Consider the following 18,911-nt stretch of genomic DNA (forward strand, 5'->3'; position numbering starts at 1 on the left):
GAGAGAGAGAGAGGGGGAGACAGAGAGAGAGAGGACGGAGAGAGAGAGAAGGGGGAGAGAGAGAGAGAAGGGAGGAGAGAGAGAGAGAGAAAAAGAGGGAGAGAGAGAAAGAGAGAGAGAGGGGGAGACAGAGACTAGATCAGTAACTACAGAGTAGAGAGTAAGAGAAGGTACATCTAGAGAGGTAAGAGAGGAAATAGTAGAGAGAGAGGTACAGGGGGTAACTACAGAGAGAGTAACTACAGAGAGAGAGAGAGAAAGAGGTAACTACATCATCTAGGTATATTTAGGTAACTACATCTAGGTAACTACATCTACATCTAGGTAAATCTACATCTAGGTACTACATCTAGGTAACTACATCTAGGTAATATATCTCTAGGTATATCTAGGTAACTACATCTAGGTAACTACATCTAGGTATATCTAGGTAACTACATCTAGGTAACTACATCTAGGTACATCTAGGTAACTACATCTAGGTAACTACATCTAGGTATCTAGGTACATCTAGGTAACTACATCTAGGTAACTACATCTAGGTAACTACATCTAGTAACTACATCTAGGTAACTACATCTAGGTACATCTAAGTAATCTAGGTATATCTAGGTAACTACATCTAGGTATCTAGGTAACTACATCTAGGTATATCTAGGTAACTACATCTAGGTATATCTAGGTAACTACATCTAGGTATCATCTAGGTAACTACATCTAGGTAACTACATCTAGGTATATCTAGGTAACTACATCTAGGTATGTCTAGGTAACTACATCTAGGTAACTACATCTAGGTATATCTAGGTAACTACATCTAGGTATATCTAGGTAATCTACACTACATCTAGGTACATCTAGGTAAGGTATATATATCTACATCTAGGTAACTACATCTAGGTAACTACATCTAGGTAACTACATCTAGGTATATCTAGGTAACTACATCTAGGTATATCTAGGTATATCTAGGTAACTACACTAGGTATATCTAGGTAACTACATCTAGGTAGGTAATACATCTAGGGTATCTAGGTAACTACATCTACATCTAGGTAATACATCTAGTAACTACATCTAGGTAACTACATCTAGGTATATCTAGGTAACTACATCTAGGTAACTACATCTACATCTAGGTAACTACATCTAGGTAACTACATCTAGGTAACTACATCTAGCTATATCTAGGTAACTACATCTAGGTACATCTAAGTAACTACATCTAGGTAACTACATCTAGGTAACTACATCTAGGTATATCTAGGTAACTACATCTAGGTATATCTGGGTAACTACATCTAGGTACATCTAGGTAACTACATCTAGGTAACTACATCTAGGTATATCTAGGTAATCTAGGTATATCTAGGTAACTACATCTAGGTATATCTAGGTAACTACATCTAGGTAACTACATCTAGGTAACTACATCTATCTAGGTAATCTAGGTAACATCTAGGTATATCTAGGTAACTACATCTAGGTAACTACATCTAGGTATATCTAGGTAACTACATCTAGGTATATCTAGGTAACTACATCTAGGTAACTACATCTAGGTATATCTAGGTAACTACATCTAGGTAACTACATCTAGGTATATCTAGGTAACTACATCATCTACAGGTATACATCTAGGTAACTACATCTAGGTATATCTAGGTACATCTAGGTAACTACATCTAGGTATATCTAGGTAACTACATCTAGGTAACTACATCTAGGTAACTACAGGTAGGTACATCTAGGTATATCTGGGTAACTACATCTAGGTATATCTAGGTAACTACATCTAGGTATATCTACATCTAGGTAACTACATCTAGGTATATCTAGGTAACTACATCTAGGTATATAGGTAACTACATCTAGGTAATCTACATCTAGGTAACTACATCTAGGTATATCTAGGTAACTACATCTAGGTAACTACATCTAGGTAACTACATCTAGGTATACATCTAGGTAATACATCTAGGTAACTACATCTAGGTAACTACATATCTAGGTAACTACATCTAGGTATATCTAGGTAACTACATCTAGGTAATATCTAGGTAACTACATCTAGGTAACTACATCTAGGTATATCTAGGTAACTACATCTAGGTACATCTGGGTACATCTAGGTATCTAGGTAACTACATCTAGGTATATCTAACTACATCTAGGTATATCTACATCTAGGTAACTACATCTAGGTAACTACATCTAGGTATATCTAGGTAACTACATCTAGGTATACATCTAGGTAACTACATCTAGGTAACTACATCTAGGTATATCTAGGTAACTACATCTAGGTATATCTCTAGGTAACTACATCTAGGTATCTATCTAGGTAACTACATCTAGGTAATATCTAGGTAACTACATCTAGGTAACTACATCTAGGTATATCTAGGTAACTATCATCTAGGTAACTACATCTAGGTATATCTAGGTATCTAGGTAACTACATCTAGGTATATCTAGGTAACTACATCTATCTAGGGTAACTACATCTAGGTAACTACATCTAGGTAATCTACATCTAGGTATACATCTAGGTAACTACATCTAGGTATATCTAGGTAACTACATCTAGGTATATCTAGGTATATCTAGGTAACTACATCTACTATCTAGGTAACTACATCTAGGTATCTACTACATCTAGGTAACTACATCTAGGTATATCTAGGTAACTACATCTAGGTATATCTAGGTAACTACATCTAGGTATATCTAGGTAACTACATCTAGGTATATCTAGGTAACTACATCTAGGTATATCTAGGTAACTACATCTAGGTAACTACATCTAGGTATATCTAGGTAACTACATCTAGGTAACTACATCTAGGTAACTACATCTAGGTATATCTAGGTAACTACATCATCTAGGTAACTATATCTAGGTAATCTACATCTAGGTATATCTAGGTAACTATCTAGGTATATCTAGGTAACTACATCTAGGTATATCTAGGTAACTACATCTAGGTAACTACATCTAGGTACATCTAGGTATCTAGGTAACTAGGTACATCTAGGTATATCTAGGTAACTACATCTAGGTATCTAGGTAACTACATCTAGGTATATCTAGGTAACTACATCTAGGTATATCTAGGTAACTACATCTAGGTATATCTAGGTAACTACATCTAGGTAACTACATCTAGGTAACTACATCTAGGTATATCTAGGTAACTACATCTAGGTAACTACATCTAGGTATATCTAGGTAACTACATCTAGGTATATCTAGGTAACTACATCTAGGTAACTACATCTAGGTAGGTAACTACATCTAGGTATATCTAGGTAACTACATCTAGGTATATCTAGGTAACTACATCTAGGTATATCTAGGTAATCTAGGTAACTATCTAGGTAACTACATCTAGGTAATACATCTAGGTAACTACATCTATCTAGGTAACTATCTAGGTATATCTAGGTAACTACATCTAGGTATATCTAGGTAACTACATCTAGGTATATCTAGGTACATCTAGGTAACTACATCTAGGTATATCTAGGTAACTACATCTAGGTATATCTGGGTAACTACATCTAGGTATGTCTAGGTAATTACATCTAGGTAACTACATCTAGGTAACTACATCTAGGTAACTACATCTAGGTATATCTAGGTAACTACATCTAGGTATATCTAGGTAATCTAGGTAACTACATCTAGGGTAACTACATCTAGGTAACTACATCTAGGTAACTACATCTAGGTAACTACATCTAGGTATATCTAGGTAACTACATCTAGGTACATCTAGGTAACTACATCTAGGTATATCTAGGTAACTACATCTAGGTATATCTAGGTAACTACATCTAGGTAACTACATCTAGGTATATCTAGGTAACTACATCTAGGTATATCTAGGTAACTACATCTAGGTAACTACATCTAGGTATATCTAGGTAACTACATCTAGGTAACTACATCTAGGTACATCTAGGTAACTACATCTAGGTAACTACATCTAGGTAACTACATCTAGGTAACTACATCTAGCTATATCTAGGTAACTACATCTAGGGTACATCTACATCTAGGTAACTACATCTAGGTATATCTAGGTAACTACATCTAGGTAACTACATCTAGGTAACTACATCTAGGTATATCTAGGTAACTACATCTAGGTATATCTGGGTAACTACATCTAGGTAACTACATCTAGGTACATCTAGGTAACTACATCTAGGTAACTACATCTAGGTATATCTAGGTAACTACATCTAGGTATATCTAGGTAACTACATCTAGGTAACTACATCTAGGTATACATCTAGGTATATCTAGGTAACTACATCTAGGTAACTACATCTAGGTAACTACATCTAGGTAACTACATCTAGGTATATCTAGGTAACTACATCTAGGTATATCTAGGTAACTACATCTAGGTAACTACATCTAGGTAACTACATCTAGGTATATCTAGGTAACTACATCTAGGTATATCTAGGTAACTACATCTAGGTAACTACATCTAGGTATATCTGGGTAACTACATCTAGGTAACTACATCTAGGTACATCTAGGTAACTACATCTAACTACAGGTATCTAGGTAACTACATCTAGGTATATCTAGGTAACTACATCTAGGTATATCTATCTACATCTAGGTAACTACATCTAGGTAACTACATCTAGGTAACTACATAGGTAACTACATCTAGGTAACTACATCTAGGTACATCTAGGTAATCTAGGTACATCTAGGGTATATCTCTATCTAGGTAATCTAGGTACATCTAGGTACATCTAGGTATATCTAGGTAACTACATCTAGGTAACTACATCTAGGTATATCTAGGTAACTACATCTAGGTATATCTAGGTAACTACATCTAGGTAACTACATCTAGGTACATCTAGGTAACTACATCTAGGTATATCTAGGTAATCTAGGTACATCTAGGTAACTACATCTAGGTAATACATCTAGGTAACTACATCTAGGTAACTACATCTAGGTATATCTAGGTAACTACATCTAGGTATATCTGGGTAACTACATCTAGGTAACTACATCTAGGTATATCTAGGTAACTACATCTAGGTAACTACATCTAGGTACATCTAGGTAACTACATCTAGGTAACTACATCTAGGTAACTACATCTAGGTATATCTAGGTAACTACATCTAGGTAACTACATCTAGGTATATCTAGGTAACTACATCTAGGTAACTACATCTAGGTAACTACATCTAGGTATATCTAGGTAACTACATCTAGGTATATCTAGGTAACTACATCTAGGTATATCTAGGTAACTACATCTAGGTAACTACATCTAGGTAACTACATCTAGGTATATCTAGGTAACTACATCTAGGTATATCTAGGTAACTACATCTAGGTAACTACATCTAGGTATATCTAGGTAACTACATCTAGGTATATCTAGGTAACTACATCTAGGTAACTACATCTAGGTATATCTGGGTAACTACATCTAGGTATATCTAGGTATATCTAACTACATCCACCAGCTTTGCACAGTTTTTGTAATCAACATATCTGCATCTAGCTAATAATTACAGTACATAGCTAGACTAGTGAGTGTTAACTATTAGAAGTAGGCTACGTTTTCAAAAGGTGGAAAATGTGCACCTATAGTCTCTATGTCTAGGTAACTACACCTAACACCTATAGCCCCGGTGTCCGGTGGTCCCCTGGGAGCCAACTCCTCTCTCTCTCTCTATGCCTAGGTATCTACACCTACACACCTATAGCCCCGGTGTCATCGGTGGTCCCCTGGGAGCCAACTAACTACATCTCTCTCTCCATGTCTAGGTAACTACACCTAACACCTATAGCCCCGGTGTCCGGTGGTCCCCTGGGAGCCAACTCCTCTCTCTCTCTCTATGTCTAGGTAACTACACCTAACACCTATAGCCCCGGTGTCTGGTGGTCCCCTAGGAGCCAACTCCTCTCTCTCTCTCTATGTCTAGGTAACTACACCTAACACCTATAGCCCCGGTGTCCGGTGGTCCCCTGGGAGCCAACTCCTCTCTCTCTCTATGTCTAGGTAACTACACCTAACACCTATAGCCCCGGTGTCTGGTGGTCCCCTACATCTAGGTATATCTAGGTAACTACATCTAGGGAGCCAACTCTCTCTCTCTCTCTATGTCTAGGTAACTACTAGTAACTATCACCTAACACCTATAGCCCCGGTGTCCGGTGGTCCCCTGGGAGCCAACTCCTCTCTCTCTCTATGTCTAGGTAACTACACCTAACACCTATAGCCTAGGTATGTCCGGTGTCTGGTGGTCCCCTATGTCTAGAGTCTAGGTAACCAACTAACACCTCTCTCTCTCTCTATGTCTAGGTAACTACACCTAACACCTATAGCCCCGGTGTCCGGTGGTCCCCTGGGAGCCAACTCTCTCTCTCTCTCTATGTCTAGGTAACTACACCTAACACCTATAGCCCCGGTGTCCGGTGGTCCCCTGGGAGCCAACTCCTCTCTCTCTCTATGTCTAGGTAACTACACCTAACACCTATAGCCCCAGTGTCCGGTGGTCCCCTGGGAGCCAACTCCTCTCTCTCTCTCTCTATGTCTAGGTAACTACACCTAACACCTATAGCCCCGGTGTCTGGTGGTCCCCTAGGAGCCAACTCCTCTCTCTCTCTCTATGTCTAGGTAACTACACCTAACACCTATAGCCCCGGTGTCCGGTGCCAACTACTCTCTCTCTATATCTAGGTAACTACATCTATATCACCTAAGGTGTCCGGTGGTACCCCTGGGAGCCAACTCCTCTCTCTCTCTCTCTATGTCTAGGTAACTACACCTAACACCTATAGCCCCGGTGTCCGGTGGTCCCCTGGGAGCCAACTCCTCTCTCTCTCAAGTCTAGGTAACTACACCTAACACCTATAGCCCCAGTGTCCGGTGGTCCCCTGGGAGCCAACTCCTCTCTCTCTCTATGTCTAGGTAACTACACCTAACACCTATAGCCCCGGTGTCTGGTGGTCCCCTAGGAGCCAACTCCTCTCTCTCTCTCTATGTCTAGGTAACTACACCTAACACCTATAGCCCCAGTGTCCGGTGGTCCCCTGGGAGCCAACTCCTCTCTCTCTCTCTATGTCTAGGTAACTACACCTAACACCTATAGCCCCGGTGTCCGGTGGTCCCCTGGGAGCCAACTCCTCTCTCTCTCTCTTTGCCTCATCCGTGTGCTGTCCCTCCAATAATGGCTTGAACAATAGTCAGTGGTGTAAAGTACTTAAGTAAAAAATACTTTAATGTACTCCATAATTAAGTAGTTGTTGTTTTTTCTGTACTTTACTATTTATATTTTTGACAACTTTTACTTCACTACGTTCCTAAAGAAAATAATGTACTTTTTATTCCGTACATTTTCCCTGACACCCAAAAGTACTAGTTGCAGTGGAGGAGAAAGAGTGTTGAGTTAAAAACACAGCGTTTGAATTTAGCTGCCAGTGACAGGCAGGACTCGCGAGAGGTGTGTCAGTAAATGTATTTGATCAAGCTATGTAGCTTATTAATGTTTGGATGTTTCTCCGTAATACTAGCCAACTAGCATTTATAGGAAGTTGGCTTTAGCTAGCCAGCTATACACAAACACACACCAACAGTCTCAAACAATCACAAACACAACTCACCGACGATCTCGCTGGACTCCTTGTTGTATAGCTTCTTGTTCCAGTAAAGTAGGCGAAGGAAAGGGAAGGAGGTGAGGAGGACCAGACAGATCCCCAGGAACATGTAACCTGTGAAACTAGCAAAATCTATCCCCTGGAACAGACAGAGACAAACAGAGGTTAGAATAGGATACTTCATTCTATGTATTAGAGCTACTTCATTCTACGCATTAGAGCTACTTCATTCTATGCATTAGAGCTACTTCATTCTATGTATTAGAGATACTTCATTCTATGTATTAGAGATACTTCATTCTATGTATTAGAGCTACTTCATTATATGTATTAGAGCTACTTCATTCTACGCTTTAGAGCTACTTCATTCTATGCATTAGAGCTACTTCATTCTATGTATTAGAGATACTTCATTCTATGTATTAGAGCTAGACTACTTCATTCTATGTATTAGAGCTACTTCATTCTATGTATTAGAGCTACTTCATTCTATGTATTAGAGATACTTCATTCTATGTATTAGAGCTACTTCATTATATGTATTAGAGCTACTTCATTATATGTACAGTGCCTTGCGAAAGTATTCGGCCCCCTTGAACTTTGCGAACTTTTGCCACATTTCAGGCTTCAAACATAAAGATATAAAACTGTATTTTTTTTTGAAGAATCAACAACAAGTGGGACACAATCATGAAGTGGAACGACATTTATTGGATATTTCAAACTTTTTTAACAAATCAAAAACTGAAAAATTGGGCGTGCAAAATTATTCAGCCCCTTTACTTTCAGTGCAGCAAACTCTCTCCAGAAGTTCAGTGAGGATCTCTGAATGATCCAATGTTGACCTAAATGACTAATGATGATAAATACAATCCACCTGTGTGTAATCAAGTCTCCGTATAAATGCACCTGCACTGTGATAGCCTCAGAGGTCCGTTAAAAGCGCAGAGAGCATCATGAAGAACAAGGAACACACCAGGCAGGTCCGAGATACTGTTGTGAAGAAGTTTAAAGCCGGATTTGGATACAAAAAGATTTCCCAAGCTTTAAACATCCCAAGGAGCACTGTGCAAGCGATAATATTGAAATGGAAGGAGTATCAGACCACTGCAAATCTACCAAGACCTGGCCGTCCCTCTAAACTTTCAGCTCATACAAGGAGAAGACTGATCAGAGATGCAGCCAAGAAGCCCATGATCACTCTGGATGAACTGCAGAGATCTACAGCTGAGGTGGGAGACTCTGTCCATAGGACAACAATCAGTCGTATATTGCACAAATCTGGCCTTTATGGAAGAGCGGCAAGAAGAAAGCCATTTCTTAAAGATATCCATAAAAAGTGTCCTTTAAAGTTTGCCACAAGACACCTGGGAGACACACCAAACATGTGGAAGAAGGTGCTCTGGTCAGATGAAACCAAAATTGAACTTTTTGGCAACAATGCAAAATGTTATGTTTGGCGTAAAAGCAACACAGCTCATCACCCTGAACGCACCATCCCCACTGTCAAACATGGTGGTGGCAGCATCATGGTTTGGGCCTGCTTTTCTTCAGCAGGGACAGGGAAGATGGTTAAAATTGATGGGAAGATGGATGGAGCCAAATACAGGACTATTCTGGAAGAAAACCTGATGGAGTCTGCAAAAGACCTGAGACTGGGACGGAGATTTGTCTTCCAACAAGACAATGATCCAAAACATAAAGCAAAATCTACAATGGAATGGTTCAAAAATAAACATATCCACGTGTTAGAATGGCCAAGTCAAAGTCCAGACCTGAATCCAATCGAGAATCTGTGGAAAGAACTGAAAACTGCTGTTCACAAATGCTCTCCATCCAACCTCACTGAGCTCGAGCTGTTTTGCAAGGAGGAATGGGAAAAAATGTCAGTCTCTCGATGTGCAAAACTGATAGAGACATACCCCAAGCGACTTCTTGGCTCTGACGGAAACATGGATCACCACAGACAACACCGCTACTCCTACTGCTCTCTCTTCGTCCGCCCACGTGCTCTCGCACACCCCGAGAGCTTCTGGTCAGCGGGGTGGTGGCACCGGGATCCTCATCTCTCCCAAGTGGTCATTCTCTCTTTCTCCCCTTACCCATCTGTCTATCGCCTCCTTTGAATTCCATGCTGTCACAGTTACCAGCCCTTTCAAGCTTAACATCCTTATCATTTATCGCCCTCCAGGTTCCCTCGGAGAGTTCATCAATGAGCTTGATGCCTTGATAAGCTCCTTTCCTGAGGACGGCTCACCTCTCACAGTTCTGGGCGACTTTAACCTCCCCACGTCTACCTTTGACTCATTCCTCTCTGCCTCCTTCTTTCCACTCCTCTCCTCTTTTGACCTCACCCTCTCACCTTCCCCCCCTACTCACAAGGCAGGCAATACGCTCGACCTCATCTTTACTAGATGCTGTTCCTCCACTAACCTCATTGCAACTCCCCTCCAAGTCTCCGACCACTACCTTGTATCCTTTTCCCTCTCGCTCTCATCCAACACTTCCCACACTGCCCCTACTCGGATGGTATCGCGCCGTCCCAACCTTCGCTCTCTCTCCCCCGCTACTCTCTCCTCTTCCATCCTATCATCTCTTCCCTCTGCTCAAACCTTCTCCAACCGATCTCCTGATTCTGCCTCCTCAACCCTCCTCTCCTCCCTTTCTGCATCCTTTGACTCTCTATGTCCCCTATCCTCCAGGCCGGCTCGGTCCTCCCCTCCCGCTCCGTGGCTCGACGACTCATTGCGAGCTCACAGAACAGGGCTCCGGGCAGCCGAGCGGAAATGGAGGAAAACTCGCCTCCCTGCGGACCTGGCATCCTTTCACTCCCTCCTCTCTACATTTTCCTCCTCTGTCTCTGCTGCTAAAGCCACTTTCTACCACTCTAAATTCCAAGCATCTGCCTCTAACCCTAGGAAGCTCTTTGCCACCTTCTCCTCCCTCTTGAATCCTCCTCCCCCCCCCCCCTCCCTCTCTGCAGATGACTTCGTCAACCATTTTGAAAAGAAGGTCGACGACATCCGATCCTCGTTTGCTAAGTCAAACGACACCGCTGGTTCTGCGACACCGCTGGTTCTGCTCACACTGCCCTACCCTGTGCTCTGACCTCTTTCTCCCCTCTCTCTCCAGATGACATCTCGCGTCTTGTGACGGCCGGCCGCCCAACAACCTGCCCGCTTGACCCTATCCCCTCCTCTCTTCTCCAGACCATCTCCGGTGACCTTCTCCCTTACCTCACCTCGCTCATCAACTCATCCCTGACCGCTGGCTACGTCCCTCCCGTCTTCAAGAGAGCGAGAGTTGCACCCCTTCTGAAAAAACCTACACTCGATCCCTCCGATGTCAACAACTACAGACCAGTATCCCTTCTTTCTTTTCTCTCCAAAACTCTTGAACGTGCCGTCCTTGGCCAGCTCTCCCGCTATCTCTCTCAGAATGACCTTCTTGATCCAAATCAGTCAGGTTTCAAGACTAGTCATTCAACTGAGACTGCTCTTCTCTGTATCACGGAGGCGCTCCGCACTGCTAAAGCTAACTCTCTCTCCTCTGCTCTCATCCTTCTAGACCTATCGGCTGCCTTCGATACTGTGAACCATCAGATCCTCCTCTCCACCCTCTCCGAGTTGGGCATCTCCGGCGCGGCCCACGCTTGGATTGCGTCCTACCTGACAGGTCGCTCCTACCAGGTGGCGTGGCGAGAATCCGTCTCCTCACCACGTGCTCTCACCACTGGTGTCCCCCAGGGCTCTGTTCTAGGCCCTCTCCTATTCTCGCTATACACCAAGTCACTTGGCTCTGTCATAACCTCACATGGTCTCTCCTATCATTGCTATGCAGACGACACACAATTAATCTTCTCCTTTCCCCTTCTGACGACCAGGTGGCGAATCGCATCTCTGCATGTCTGGCAGACATATCAGTGTGGATGACGGATCATCACCTCAAGCTGAACCTCGGCAAGACGGAGCTGCTCTTCCTCCCTGGGAAGGACTGCCCGTTCCATGATCTCGCCATCACGGTTGACAACTCCATTGTGTCCTCGTCCCAGAGCGCTAAGAACCTTGGCGTGATCCTGGACAACACCCTGTCGTTCTCAAATAACATCAAGGCGGTGGCCCGTTCCTGTAGGTTCATGCTCTACAACATCCGCAGAGTACGACCCTGCCTCACACAGGAAGCGGCGCAGGTCCTAATCCAGGCACTTGTCATCTCCCGTCTGGATTACTGCAACTCGCTGTTGGCTGGGCTCCCTGCCTGTGCCATTAAACCCCTACAACTCATCCAGAACGCCGCAGCCCGTCTGGTGTTCAACCTTCCCAAGTTCTCTCACGTCACCCCGCTCCTCCGCTCTCTCCACTGGCTTCCAGTTGAAGCTCGCATCCGCTACAAGACCATGGTGCTTGCCTACGGAGCTGTGAGGGGAACGGCACCTCAGTACCTCCAGGCTCTGATCAGGCCCTACACCCAAACAAGGGCACTGCGTTCATCCACCTCTGGCCTGCTCGCCTCCCTACCACTGAGGAAGTACAGTTCCCGCTCAGCCCAGTCAAAACTGTTCGCTGCTCTGGCCCCCCAATGGTGGAACAAACTCCCTCACGACGCCAGGACAGCGGAGTCAATCACCACCTTCCGGAGACACCTGAAACCCCACCTCTTTAAGGAATACCTAGGATAGGATAAAGTAATCCTTCTCACCCTCCCCCCCCTTAAAAGACCTAGATGCACTATTGTAAAGTGGCTGTTCCACTGGATGTCATAAGGTGAAAGCACCAATTTGTAAGTCGCTCTGGATAAGAGCGTCTGCTAAATGACTTAAATGTAAATGTAAATGTAAGCGACTTACAGCTGTAATCGCAGCAAAAGGTGGCGCTACAAAGTATTAACTTAAGGGGGCTGAATGATTTTGCACGCCCAATTTTTCAGTTTTTTATTTGTTAAAAAAGTTTGAAATATCCAATAAATGTCGTTCCACTTCATGATTGTGTCCCACTTGTTGTTGATTCTTCACAAAAAAAATACAGTTTTATATCTTTATGTTTGAAGCCTGAAATGTGGCAAAAGGTCGCAAAGTTCAAGGGGGCCGAATACTTTCGCAAGGCACTGTAAACTTCTGACCCACTGCGAATGTGATGAAAGAAATAAAAGCTGAAATCAATAATTTTCTCTACTATTATTTTGCCATTTCACATTCTTAAAATAAAGTGGTGATCCTAACTGACCTAAGACAGGGAATTTTTACTAGGATTAAATGTCAGGAATTGTGAAAAATGGAGGTTAAATATATTTGGCTAAGGTGTATGTAAACTTTCGACTTCAACTTGAAGTATTCAGACCCTTTACTCAGTACTTTGTTGAAGCACCTTTGGCAGCGATTACAGCCTTGAGTCTTCCTGGGTATGACGCTACAAGCTGTATTTGGGGAGGTTCTCCCAATCTCCTCTGCAGATCCTCCCAAAATCTGTCAGGTTGGATGGGGAGCATCGCTGCACCGCTATTTTCAGGTCTCTCCAGAGAAGTTCGATATGGTTCAAGTCCGGGTTCTGTCTGGGCAACTCAAGGACATTCAGAGACTTGTCCCAAAGCCACTCCTGCATTGTCTTGGCTGTGTGCTTAGGTTCGATGTCTTGTTGGAAGGTGAAACTTTGCCCCAGTCTGAGGTCCTGAGCACTCTGGAACAGGTTTTCATCAAGGATCTCTAGGTACTTTACTCTGTTCATCTTTCCTTCGATCCTGACTAGTCTCTCAGTCCCTGTCGCTGAAAACATCCCCACAGAATGATGTTGCCACCATCATGCTTCACCGTAGGGATGGTGCCAGGTTTCCTCCAGACATGAAGCCTGGCATTCAGGCCAAATAGTTCAAATCTGGATTTCTTCAAACCAGAAAATCTTGTTTACCAAGGGCTGAGATTCCTTTAGGTGCCTTTTGGCAAACTCCAAGCAGGCTGTAATTTGCCTTTTACTGAGGACTGGTTTCATCTGGCCACTCTGTCATAAAAGCCTGATTGGTGGAGTGCTGCAGAGATGGTTGTCCTTCTGGAGCTCTATCAGAGTGGCCATCGGGTTCTTGGTCACCTCCCTGACCAAGGCCCTTCCCCCCCGATTGCTCAGTTTGGCCCCGCGGACAGATCTAGGTCTTAGTGGCTCCAATCTTCTTCCATTTAAGAATGATGGAGGCCACTGTGTTCTTGGGGACCTTCAATGCTGCAGACATTTTCTGGTACCCTTCCCAGATGTGTGCCTCGACACAATACTGTCTCGCTCTACGGACAATTCCTTCAACCTCATGGCTTGGTTTTTGCTCTGATATGCACGGTCAACTGTGGGACCTTATATAGACAGGTGGGTGCCTTTCAAAATCATGTCCAATTAATTAAATCAAGTTGTAGAAAAATCTCAAGGACGATCAATGGGAACAGGATGCACCTGAGCTCAATTTTGAGTCTCATAGCAAAAGGGTCTGAATAAGTTATTTCTGTTTTTTACTTTCAATACATTTGCAAACATTTCTAACAGCCTGTTTTCGCACATCATTTTGGTGTATTGTATGTAGGTTGATTACTTAATTTAAAAAAATCCATTTTAGAATAAGGCTGTAACATAATAAAATGTGGAAAAGGTCCAGGGGTCTGAATACATTCCGAATGTACTGTATATGGGGGATTCAACCATCCCAGGTCTGCAGAGTTTGCTACACTCTGACAACAGTCTTGCCTTGCCTCCACCACCCTGCTTGGTTACTATGAGGTCATGCGTCCCAAATGGCTCTATATAAGGGATATGGGCTCTGTATATGTATAGGGGATATAGGCTCTATGTAGGGGATGTAGGCTCTATGTAGGAGATATGGGCTCTATGTAGGAGATATGGGCTCTATATAGGGTGTATGGGCTCTTTATAGGGGGTATGGGCTCTATATAGGGGATATGGACTCTATATAGAGGATATGGTCTCTATTTTTATTTTTTATTTCACCTTTATTTAACCCGGTAGGCAAGTATCGTCCCTCATTTGCACACACTGTATATATACTTTTTCTACTGTATTATTGACTATGTTTTGTTTATTCCATGTGTAACTGTGTTGTTGGATGTGTCGAACTGCTTTGCTTCATCTTGGCCAGGCCGCAGTTGTAAATGAGAACCTGTTCTAGTCTACCGGGTTGGGCTCTATATAGGGGCTATGGGCTCTATATAGGGGATATGGGCTCTGTATAAGGGATATGGTCTCTATATAGGGGCTATGGGCTCTATATAGGGGATATGGTCTCTATATAGGGGCTATGGGCTCTATATAGGGGCTATGGGCTCTATATAGGGGATATGGTCTCTATATAGGGGCTATGGGCTCTATATAAGGGATATGGTCTCTATATAAGGGATATGGGCTCTGTATAAGGGATATGGGCTCTATATAAGGGATATGGTCTCTATATAAGGGATATGGTCTCTATATAGGGGATATGGGCTCTATATAAGGGATATGGTCTCTAAATAGGGGCTATGGGCTCTATATAAGGGATATGGGCTCTATATAGGGGCTATGGGCTCTATATAGGGGATATGGGCTCTGTATAAGGGATATGGTCTCTATATAGGGGCTATGGGCTCTATATAGGGGATATGGGCTCTATATAGGGGATATGGTCTCTATATAGGGGCTATGGGCTCTATATAGGGGCTATGGGCTCTATATAGGGGATATGGGCTCTATATAAGGGATATGGGCTCTATATAGGGGATATGGGCTCTATATAAGGGATATGGTCTCTATATAGGGGCTATGGGCTCTATATAGGGGATATGAGCTCTATATAAGGGATATGGTCTCTATATAGGGGCTATGGGCTCTATATAGGGGATATGAGCTCTATATAAGGGATATGGTCTCTATATAGGGGATATGGTCTCTATATAGGGGTTATGGGCTCTATATAGGGGATATGGGCTCTATATAGGGGCTATGGGCTCTATATAAGGGATATGGTCTCTATATAAGGGATATGGTCTCTATATAGGGGATATGGGCTCTATATAAGGGATATGGTCTCTAAATAGGGGCTATGGGCTCTATATAGGGGCTATGGGCTCTATATAAGGGATATGGGCTCTGTATAAGGGATATGGGCTCTATATAAGGGATATGGTCTCTATATAAGGGATATGGGCTCTGTATAAGGGATATGGGCTCTATATAAGGGATATGGGCTCTGTATAAGGGATATGGGCTCTATATAAGGGATATGGTCTCTATATAAGGGATATGGGCTCTGTATAAGGGCTATGGGCTCTATATAGGGGCTATGGGCTCTATATAAGGGATATGGGCTCTAAATAGGGGCTATGGGCTCTATATAAGGGATATGGGCTCTGTATAAGGGATATGGGCTCTATATAAGGGATATGGGCTCTATATAGGGGATATGGGCTCTATATAGGGGCTATGGGCTCTATATAAGGGATAAGGGCTCTATATACGTGCTATGGGCTCTATATAAGGGATATGGGCTCTATATAGGGATATGGGCTTTATATAGGGGCTATGGGCTCTATATAAGGGATATGGGCTATGTATAAGGGATATGGTCTCTGTATAGGGGATATGGTCTCTATATAAGGGATATGGTCTCTGTATAGGGGATATGGTCTCTATATAGGGGATATGGGCTCTGTATAGGGGATATGGTCTCTATATAGGGCATATGGTCTCTGTATAAGGGATATGGCCTCTATATAGGGGATATGGGCTCTATATAGGGGATATGGGCTCTGTATAAGGGATATGGTCTCTATATAGGGGCTATGGGCTCTATATAGGGGATATGGGCTCTATATAGGGGATATGGTCTCTATATAGGGGCTATGGGCTCTATATAGGGGCTATGGGCTCTATATAGGGGACATGGGCTCTATATAAGGGATATGGGCTCTATATAGGGGATATGGGCTCTATATAAGGGATATGGTCTCTATATAGGGGCTATGGGCTCTATATAGGGGATATGAGCTCTATATAAGGGATATGGTCTCTATATAGGGGCTATGGGCTCTATATAGGGGATATGAGCTCTATATAAGGGATATGGTCTCTATATAGGGGATATGGTCTCTATATAGGGGCTATGGGCTCTATATAGGGGATATGGGCTCTATATAGGGGATATGGTCTCTATATAGGGGCTATGGGCTCTATATAGGGGCTATGGGCTCTATATAGGGGATATGGGCTCTATATAAGGGATATGGGCTCTATATAGGGGATATGGGCTCTATATAAGGGATATGGTCTCTATATAGGGGCTATGGGCTCTATATAGGGGATATGAGCTCTATATAAGGGATATGGTCTCTATATAGGGGCTATGGGCTCTATATAGGGGATATGAGCTCTATATAAGGGATATGGTCTCTATATAGGGGATATGGTCTCTATATAGGGGCTATGGGCTCTATATAAGGGATATGGTCTCTATATAAGGGATATGGTCTCTATATAGGGGATATGGGCTCTATATAAGGGATATGGTCTCTAAATAGGGGCTATGGGCTCTATATAGGGGCTATGGGCTCTATATAAGGGATATGGGCTCTGTATAAGGGATATGGGCTCTATATAAGGGATATGGTCTCTATATAAGGGATATGGGCTCTGTATAAGGGATATGGGCTCTATATAAGGGATATGGGCTCTGTATAAGGGATATGGGCTCTATATAAGGGATATGGTCTCTATATAAGGGATATGGGCTCTGTATAAGGGCTATGGGCTCTATATAGGGGCTATGGGCTCTATATAAGGGATATGGGCTCTAAATAGGGGCTATGGGCTCTATATAAGGGATATGGGCTCTGTATAAGGGATATGGGCTCTATATAAGGGATATGGGCTCTATATAGGGGATATGGGCTCTATATAGGGGCTATGGGCTCTATATAAGGGATAAGGGCTCTATATACGTGCTATGGGCTCTATATAAGGGATATGGGCTCTATATAAGGGATATGGGCTTTATATAGGGGCTATGGGCTCTATATAAGGGATATGGGCTATGTATAAGGGATATGGTCTCTGTATAGGGGATATGGTCTCTATATAAGGGATATGGTCTCTGTATAGGGGATATGGTCTCTATATAGGGGATATGGGCTCTGTATAGGGGATATGGTCTCTATATAGGGCATATGGTCTCTGTATAAGGGATATGGCCTCTATATAGGGGATATGGGCTCTATATAGGGGATATGGGCTCTGTATAAGGGATATGGTCTCTATATAGGGGCTATGGGCTCTATATAGGGGATATGGGCTCTATATAGGGGATATGGTCTCTATATAGGGGCTATGGGCTCTATATAGGGGCTATGGGCTCTATATAGGGGACATGGGCTCTATATAAGGGATATGGGCTCTATATAGGGGATATGGGCTCTATATAAGGGATATGGTCTCTATATAGGGGCTATGGGCTCTATATAGGGGATATGAGCTCTATATAAGGGATATGGTCTCTATATAGGGGCTATGGGCTCTATATAGGGATATGAGCTCTATATAAGGGATATGGTCTCTATATAGGGGATATGGTCTCTATATAGGGGCTATGGGCTCTATATAGGGGATATGGGCTCTATATAGGGGCTATGGGCTCTATATAAGGGATATGGTCTCTATATAAGGGATATGGTCTCTATATAGGGGATATGGGCTCTATATAGGGGCTATGGGCTCTATATAAGGGATATGGGCTCTGTATAAGGGATATGGGCTCTATATAAGGGATATGGTCTCTATATAAGGGATATGGGCTCTGTATAAGGGATATGGGCTCTATATAAGGGATATGGGCTCTGTATAAGGGATATGGGCTCTATATAAGGGATATGGTCTCTATATAAGGGATATGGGCTCTGTATAAGGGCTATGGGCTCTATATAGGGGCTATGGGCTCTATATAAGGGATATGGGCTCTAAATAGGGGCTATGGGCTCTATATAAGGGATATGGGCTCTGTATAAGGGATATGGGCTCTATATAAGGGATATGGGCTCTATATAGGGGATATGGGCTCTATATAGGGGCTATGGGCTCTATATAAGGGATAAGGGCTCTATATACGGGCTATGGGCTCTATATAAGGGATATGGGCTCTATATAAGGGATATGGGCTTTATATAGGGGCTATGGGCTCTATATAAGGGATATGGGCTATGTATAAGGGATATGGTCTCTGTATAGGGGATATGGTCTCTATATAA

The 18,911-nt window shown here is 42.8% G+C and overlaps 1 protein-coding gene across 1 annotated transcript in view; it reads right to left on the reverse strand.

Moving 5' to 3' along the window:
• The window catches only part of oca2 (oculocutaneous albinism II), a 178,599-nt gene that overhangs the window by 148,517 nt on the left and 11,171 nt on the right, over nt 1–18,911 (reverse strand). Inside the window, exon 3 of the mRNA XM_065008535.1 lies at nt 7,661–7,793. Coding sequence (XP_064864607.1) covers nt 7,661–7,793 — 133 coding nt within the window. The remainder of the gene's footprint in view (nt 1–7,660; nt 7,794–18,911) is intronic.

This window comes from Oncorhynchus nerka, linkage group LG24 (genome assembly GCF_034236695.1).
Source record: "Oncorhynchus nerka isolate Pitt River linkage group LG24, Oner_Uvic_2.0, whole genome shotgun sequence".
NCBI lineage: Eukaryota > Metazoa > Chordata > Actinopteri > Salmoniformes > Salmonidae > Oncorhynchus > Oncorhynchus nerka.